We start from the raw sequence: 8,338 nt of genomic DNA, 5'->3' as shown, positions 1-8,338 counted from the left end.
CAAATTTATTTCCTTAATTTAAATTTTATAACCAAAAATTAAAATAAAAAAAATTCGAGCCAACAATTACCCCTTAAAAGATGAGAGAGTATTTCTTTTTTTTTTAAATCAGGTTTATTTTTTGACAAAAATAGGATTTTCAAAATAAAACTTGTAAATACTACAAAGGTACGTAGAGTATTCATCATGCTATTTTATCCTCCACGTAGGACCAAACTTTGGCACGGCGTTAGAGTCCACGTAGGCATTTCTGGCTAATATAAGCCAACAAACGAATGACATGTGAGAGGTTTGGAGATCCAAGTGGATTTTTCACTCACAGAGTCACAGTGTAGTTTATTGGGCCTTTGCGATAATTTTGCTCGTATTATTTGAACTCAGCCTAAATGACGTGTCATGTGTGCATAGTTAGTTTTTATTATTTATAGCCTAAAAGCAAGGCAAAACAAAAACATCTCGCCAAGCCATGATGTCATTTTATTTGTTATCATCTATATAAATATATTCATACACCATTGCCAACTTTAACAAGTTGCTTTCCAAAGTACATAGTCCATTATATATAAATATACATGTGGTGTCTTATTAATGAATTATGGTTAGGTACACTTGTTCCTAAACTGTTGTCCTTTTTTTTTTTACATAGATCCATATGAGTTCTTCCAATATGTATCATGTGGAATATTTATCCTCTCAACTATGTAAGACTGCTTCCATTAGCTTTAGATTAAAAGTGATTTAAAAACCTTAGTTTAAAGATACATGTTAAATATATTTTATCCTCGTATATTTGTGTCTAAAATTATTTTACTTTATGTACTTTAAAACATCGTCAGTTATTCTATCAAATTTAATATAAAGCGTCCAGATGACTAAAATAATCCTTCATATTTATTAGGTAAAATAGATAAGTTTTTTTATCTAACTTTTAAATCCATATTTATTTTATTTTTAGATATGATATAATTATTAAACTTCATAAAAATTTAGATTAATAAAATTACTATATATTTGGCACAATTTAGAAAGTAAAAAAAAATATGTGGATATTTTTTTCTATATACATGAGGATATTTTCAACAGAAATAAATTTTTATATATGAGGAAAATGATATTTTTATCTATAAAAGAATAAGAATCGAGGGAATTCAGCCTTTGTTAAAAAAAAATTATATGCTCCATTAATTTTGATAAAAAGACTAACGGTTTGATTTTAATCTTAAATATAAAGAATTAGTTTAAAAAAAATTAAAATATAAAAAGTAAAATAATTTTAAATATAAGTATAAAAGAGTAAAATATATTTATACTATTAAACAAATGCTTGTAATATGAATATAACCAAATTTTAAGTGTATATCTCACCTATCCAATTAGCTAAGTTCCTCTCTCGAGAATTCTCCCTCAACCTCAACAGAGCTTTAGATGGCTTGTAGCTATGTAAAACTTTTAAATTGTCTCTTTTGTTAACTATTCTTCTTAAATATTAGATAATTAAGAAATATGGCAGAAAATAAATAAAAAATGTATATAAAAATAAGTAATAATTTAGTGAATTAATCTATGGTTGAAACAACAATATAGGTGAGGATTTTTATTTAATTTCCTTTATTCCTGCTAAAGACTACAAAACCTTACCATAAAGGGCGACTCTTTCGATTAGAAGGTCGATCTCCAGGACATAAGATTGATTACAAAATCTATCTCCACGACTCTCAGATCCACTCAAAACATAAATAATGTATATATATATATATATATACACACATATAATTGAAACATGGTGGTTAAGTTATTATCATATATAATTTCTATATTCACCTTTGCTTCTATAAAGGAAGCACTTAATATATATATATATATATATATATATATATATAATGCATAACTTTAAACTAGTTTAGTATCTAAACAACAGTTTATCCTTAAATAATTTATTCTCTCCTCTCCTCTCCTCCCTTATCCATCTAATATCTTATACTTACTAACAAAATTTAATTAATATTTTGCCTTTGAATTCAAAGGTACCATTTTAATTAACTATTATTTAAAAAGAAGAAGAAGAAGAGGAATAAATCTTTCTCTCTTCTTTTCATTTTATCCATTATAAAGTGGAATTTAGTCGTTTGACAAAATATCTGACAAAATGAGTGTAGCTAACTAAAACGGACTTATACTAACATCCAAACATATTATAATGATTTAGAGATGGCCAACTATTTGACCGGATGATCTCTATAGTCATAATCAAGGGCACGTGTCAGGTGATGGGCGCATCATTGGAGATCTTTCTTCCAACCTACCTGACCCACTCCCTAATCAACTTGGATCACGTCACTCGTGGACCCAATCACAACTAATCTCTAGCCACTCTAGCCACTCTGACTAACTACTTTGGACCAATTTGACCGCCACCCAACCCGACCCGACTCGGTCCAGTCCTTGTCCAAACCACTCACCTCCTACTCTACTCCTAACGCTATCCGCAACTCCAGTCAAACTACTCGCCCATCATTAACCGTCCGTTTTTGATATACTCAAAGACGACGGTGGAGATCGGGCCCTGATGATTCGTCGACGCCGTAAGATACGGTGTACACCGCCGCGGTTTAAATTAAAATTGAAATTGACATTAAAAAATATTGTTAAAATCCCCCCTTCTATCTCTTTCTCTTCTCTCTTTCTCTATCCTCTTCAATACCCTCGTGTCTCTTTCTCTCTCTCTCTCTCTCTCTCTCTAGATTTTTTTTAGGGTTAAACTCTGGATTGCTCTCGATGCGGAGGCTCCTCGATCTCTCGTGACCTCTGTAAGTCTGATTCGATTCTCTTGTAAAATTTGCTTGTCGGTAGGTCGCTGATCGGTTTCTTGGCAATAGCTGCGTCCTTGTCTGCTGCAATCTAGGGTTTGGTAGATCGGATCGAGAGAGGAATGGGCGGTGAGGAGGAGCTCGCTGGAGGTGGCCTGTCGGGCGGACGGAAAACCTTCTGGAGGTCGGCGTCGTGGTCTTCTTCCCGGACGTCGGGGGTGGAGAGCTCGAAGGAGGAAGAGAAGAGCTCGTCCGGAAACGGCAAGCTCCGGAGATGCCCGGCTCCTCCTCTCACCCCCAGATCCATGAGTTCGAAGGCGAGGTCTTCCCTCCCGCCACTCCAGCCGCTGGCGATTGCTCGGCGTAGCTTGGACGAGTGGCCCAAAGCCGGATCCGATGACCTCGGCGAGTGGCCCCAGCCGTCCACCCCGAGCGGGAAATCCGAGCGGCTTAAGCTGGATATACCATCAATCGGTGCCCAGGGCAAGAAAGACCAGATCGCCTTCTTCGATAAGGAGTGTTCCAAGGTCGCCGACCATATCTACCTCGGCGGGGACTCTGTTGCGAGGAACAGAGAGATTCTTCGCAAGAATGGGATTACTCATGTTCTAAATTGTGTTGGTTTTGTTTGCCCGGAGTACTTTAAATCTGATCTTGTGTACAAGACCCTCTGGTTGCAGGACAGTCCGACGGAGGACATTACTAGTATATTGTATGATGTGTTTGATTACTTTGAGGATGTCAGAGGGCAGCGCGGGAGGGTGTTTGTGCATTGTTGTCAGGGTGTGTCGAGGTCTACGTCGCTGGTTATAGCTTACCTTATGTGGAGGGAAGGGCAAAGCTTTGATGATGCGTTCCAATTCGTGAAGGCTGCGAGGGGGATTGCCAATCCGAACATGGGCTTTGCTTGCCAGTTGCTTCAGTGCCAAAAGAGGGTCCATGCGATTCCATTGAGCCCGAATTCGGTGCTTAGGATATACAGGATGGCACCTCACTCGCCGTACGATCCATTGCATCTTGTACCTAAGCTGTTGAATGATCCTTCACCGGCTGCTTTGGATTCTAGGGGGGCCTTCATTGTCCATGTCCTTTCATCGATCTATGTATGGATTGGTAATATTTGTCATCCGGTGATGGCAAGGGATGCATATGATGCGGCCTATCAGGTGGTGAGGTATGAAAGGGTTCAGGGGCCAATTATTACTGTTGAAGAAGGAGAGGAACGGTCAGATTTTTGGGACGCCTTCTCAAGTGCACCATCTGATTCAGATAGCGCCGCAGAGACCAACAAGGAGCAGAATGAATTGGCAGTGAAGACTAGTGCAGGTAAAAGGAACGTGAACTCCTATGATAGAGATTTTGAAGTTTTTTATAAGGCGATTACTGGTGGTGTGGTGCCACCATTCTCTTCTTCTGGACTTGGGCAGGAAACCCATCTTCCAGCAAGAGAAAGCAATTGGAGCATATTGAGGCGCAAATTCATATCCGGTACAATTTGCCGAGTTCATTCAGATTCTGCATTGACAAGGAATATGGATCCACGCGTAAACCGGATACAACTACTGATGGCAGAATCATCCACATCACCTCCTTTTCTTTCTCCTAGTTCTCTATCATCGGAATCGAGTAGTAGTTCAAAAAGTAGTTCAGACTCACCTTCATTGTCACCTTCAGCAGTCCCCTCTCCAACAATTATGCCGACCCTTGCCTCATCTAACTTCTCCAATCATTTGCCACCATCTTCTAGGTCTCCGCTCCAACAAGCAAGTAGCCTGGAGCTGTTAAAGCCTCGTTCCTGTTCAGGTCGTTCTCCTTCTAGCTCCATTGCGGAAAGGAGAGGAAGCTTTTTGCCACTGAAGCTGCCAACACTGAGCAAAGATTTCTCAATATCGTCTCGGAAGGCGTGCGATGATTCTTCTTGTTCTGCTGAACGAGCAGAAGCAGTGTTAGATGGGAGTACTGACGGTCAATTACCTACTGGTGAGCGTTTTGACAGTGCAAGCTCTGCAGAACGATTGCCAGTTGTAGAGTGCTTAGACGAATTAGCTGTTCATAGTACATTTTCTGATGTCGACTCCCGGAAACATCACGCAACCCAGGATGATCAATTATTGCCTTGTTCAAATAAACCAGTTGATGTCAGGTCAGAGACTCTAAGTACTACACGACTCTTAGTTTACCGTTGGCCTAATATGGAAAAGTTAGCAACATTTACTCGGGAGGATCTCGATCCGAGGTCTGTTTTCCTTTTCCTAACTCCTAGTACTGCTAAAAGTGGAGAGACAGGTAGGATGCTATACTTTTGGATAGGGAGTGGCTTTGAACAGCCTGGAGGAAAAACTCAATCAAAGAGCAGCAAGGAGGTAGAAGAAGTTACTACGATTAACTGGCACCTAATGGGTCGTGATTTTCTTGATTTAGTGGGTCTGCCGAAGGATCTTCCTGTTAAGGTACTCATACGTAATATTTCGTCGTCGTTATTTTTTTCCTGAATAAATGTGTTTAGCTGCCTACATCACATTCATAATTTTTTTTCTGTTGTATTGGTGATTGCGCGAGAATCATTAATGATAGTTTCCAAGCACGGTTCGTATTATTACTTACTATATACTGCATATTTCTGGGGAATTTAGAAGATGCTGACTGCTGTTCTGAATTATTAAATCATCAAACTGGACATTCTGTCATTGCCTGTTTTACTATTTTATATGGTAATTGATCACTGTAGAAATTTCTGCTTTGTCTCTTTGAGGTAACAAAGGAAACATACTTTGGTCTATCTTACTATGTACGTATAGTTGTCTGTCAAATATAGGCATATAGCCATCCTGGAAAGACTGGAGAACACATTAGAAGGAACAATAATTCTATGAACATGTATGGGGATGGAAAGAGATGCAAGTCTGCCATGCTAGTTATGGTTCCCACATCAATTGCTGTCATTTCCTGCCAGCCAAGGGGGACTACCCTTCTGTTACATGTGATCCATGATGTTTGTCACTTAAAAATGCACTTGGATTTTGGTCTTTTCTATTTTCTATATGAGCTGTAAATGTAAGCAAGAAATTTCAGAGGCTCTTAGATGTTCTTTTTTATAATCCGTCAGAGTGAATTGATCAACCCAATAGAGTGAAGTGACTGGTTAGCATTCAGGTTATCTCTTCATTCATTAATGCTTGCTTGTCATTGGGGATATGAAAGAATCTCTCATATAGTAAACGGATATCTCTCTCATAGTAAAAGGGTATTCTTTTGGACTTTTTGGACATTCTTGCTGAGCATGAGTATTATATTTATTGCTGGTTGTGGGCATCTTGTGGGCATTCTTTCAGATCTCAACTGTTATATTTATTGCTTATCGTTCTTGATTGTTGTCTTTTGGACTTCCTCGCAAACTTCCTCTTCGTTTCATCCCAACAGATAATTGGATGACAAATCATCGGAGACTTTGCAATTGGGCACCACAAGTGCCTTTTCCCTTTAAAACTATCTCAATTAATTGAACTCATCTTAAATTAGAGATGTAAGATAATTAGGGAAGTCGATAAATTGCGTCCCAGTGGAATCCTGTTTGTTCCTCTTTAGAACATGATTTGTTTGTTCCTCTTTAGAACATGATTTGACTTTTGAGGTTATAGCACGTGAAAACAAAAAGAAGGCCAACTTCTTCAAGCAAGCATAAAGAAGAATCTGATGCACAATACATGTTTATTGTCTTGGACTATGGAACAACTATAGTGTTTGTAGGTCAACAAAATTGTAATAAAATAGTGGTGTATAAATTGCAAAGTATTCTACTTTTGTTACAAGTTTTGTTCTCTGAGATAGGAAACAAACTCTTTGATAGTCCTAGTTAAACTATGCTGGTCAAAATATATATGGCCGTAGATTGTTAGGAGCTAGTTTTCTTGCGACGCTTATCAGTTCAATTAGTGTCAAGATGCCTTTAGTTTTTCTGGTATCATAGTGTGCATAACCATTTGATTTTGCAATTTTTCTAATGTTTTGCACAGAAAGCGTAAGACCTGCTTGCAAGTGTGACCTTGCTTGAGTAAATTTTAACTAGCACCGGGACTTTCCTTCACAACTTCCTCCTTAATGTTGCCTATCAGTAGGATGTCTTACGTAATAAGATCAAAATGGTAAACATAGCTTAATTAACACCTCCCATGTATTACAAACCTACCTAACTAATAGTCACCATCTTTCCATGTATCACACTGTCACCCCTACCATGCCAGGCATCCTAATCATAATAACATCATAAAAGACGTTATGATGGACCTGATAGTGCCACTCTTAACTATAGGAGTGATGGAGGTCAGTTTATAGACTCCATTAATCTTTACTAATAGAGCATTTTCATAAAGTAAGACTTCTAGCACCACATATGTATCTCACATAAGTAGAACAACTTTCACATCACTATGAGCAATATTTCTACTTGCTTCATGTTTCTATTTTGCAATAGATTGCGCTTTTCATCACACGAAAATACTTGTTTTCTAACATGCATTGTTTAAACTTTTCTGGTATCTGAATGATGACAGGTTGTCAAGGAGCAGGAAACGGATAATCTCCTAGAATTGTTGAATACTACTAGATGTTCTCTATAGGTGTCCGAGTCATTCAAGAGCCTTACAATTGGGAGCACTGGAATGCCCTCTTCTCCTCTTAGTTTTCACCAAGCGGACAAAATTCCGATGCCATTATCCTGTCACAATCAGCGAGGTGTGAGCTACCACAATTCTGTGATCTGTAAATCATGTCAGATGCCAAATGTTCTTAAGTCTATTTTGAACATTATACAGTTTATGATCTCAATTTTTACAGCTCTTCTTTCAAATTGCAGGAGGTTGCCAGGACGTTGCATTTGTGGCTGTTTCAGGTTTTGGCACGCATGGATGTATAATATCCGCTCCCCTGTAATCACAAAATTCTATTTTCTAGGACCTCTTGTACATTATCATAGACAGATATTTATAAGCTTCTTTGCCCCCCAGACAACGAGCCGAATTTAGCCACTATTCTGCCATTTGGCTTATGTGCATGATGGTCATGTCTGAGCTTATCCTTTGGAGAAAAAGGTCGTATATTTTCTCTTGCTCTTCAAGATCATCTGAAAATTTCCAGCCATTTTCTACTGTTCAGATGTGTTTTTAGAAAATTTTGTTTCGCTATTTCTTCAAGGGATAAGCTCAAGGAATGATACTAATGTAATCTTTAGATCCAGAAAATTACTAGAATTTCCTCTATGTGCAGGGCTAAAATTGTGAACACAATATAGTTAATATCAATCACCATGTTGTAAGTAACATTCTTGCCCCTGGACACTAGATTTTATTGTAGACCCAATACAGCCTTTTGGGCTTCCACACCGAGATATCCCGTGACTATATATTGGACTTCATCCATCAATGAAATATGTGAATTTCTGGTGCATAAAGCATATTAATCCAGCATATAATAGGATATGCCCATCATCAATTGCATTATTTGCATGCAAGAGATAACAACCGGTACAAAATGAG

General features: G+C 38.1%; 1 protein-coding gene across 3 annotated transcripts; it reads left to right on the top strand.

Annotated features, from left to right (window-relative positions):
- Positions 1-2,660: 2,660 nt before the first annotated feature.
- On the top strand, positions 2,661-8,062 carry LOC140775672 (protein-tyrosine-phosphatase MKP1-like). 3 transcript variants are annotated; one of them, XM_073119064.1, is made up of 5 exons: positions 2,661-2,807; positions 2,877-4,950; positions 5,083-5,257; positions 7,358-7,538; positions 7,660-8,062. In XM_073119064.1, the coding sequence occupies exons 2-4, from the start codon at positions 2,930-2,932 to the stop codon at positions 7,421-7,423; spliced, it is 2,262 nt and encodes a 753-aa protein (XP_072975165.1). In that variant the 5' UTR covers positions 2,661-2,807; positions 2,877-2,929; the 3' UTR covers positions 7,424-7,538; positions 7,660-8,062. The 3 variants fall into 3 exon arrangements, with proteins under 3 accessions (XP_072975165.1, XP_072975163.1, XP_072975164.1); XM_073119062.1 differs by having other exon boundaries at positions 2,877-5,257; XM_073119063.1 differs by having other exon boundaries at positions 2,877-5,257; positions 7,358-7,574.
- The last annotated feature ends 276 nt before the right edge of the window (positions 8,063-8,338 follow it).

This window comes from Typha angustifolia, chromosome 14 (assembly GCF_048772165.1).
Source record: "Typha angustifolia cultivar Huaian chromosome 14, ASM4877216v1, whole genome shotgun sequence".
Lineage (NCBI taxonomy): Eukaryota > Viridiplantae > Streptophyta > Magnoliopsida > Poales > Typhaceae > Typha > Typha angustifolia.
This window is presented reverse-complemented; position numbering and strand designations above follow the sequence as displayed.

Excerpts from the sequence above, each read along its gene's own strand:
- LOC140775672 (XM_073119062.1), top strand. The coding sequence starts at position 2,930 with ATGGGCGGTGAGGAGGAGCTCGCTGGAGGTGGCCTGTCGGGCGGACGG. Across the intron at positions 5,258-7,357 it reads CGAAGGATCTTCCTGTTAAG|GTTGTCAAGGAGCAGGAAAC; the intron begins GTACTCATACGT and ends GAATGATGACAG.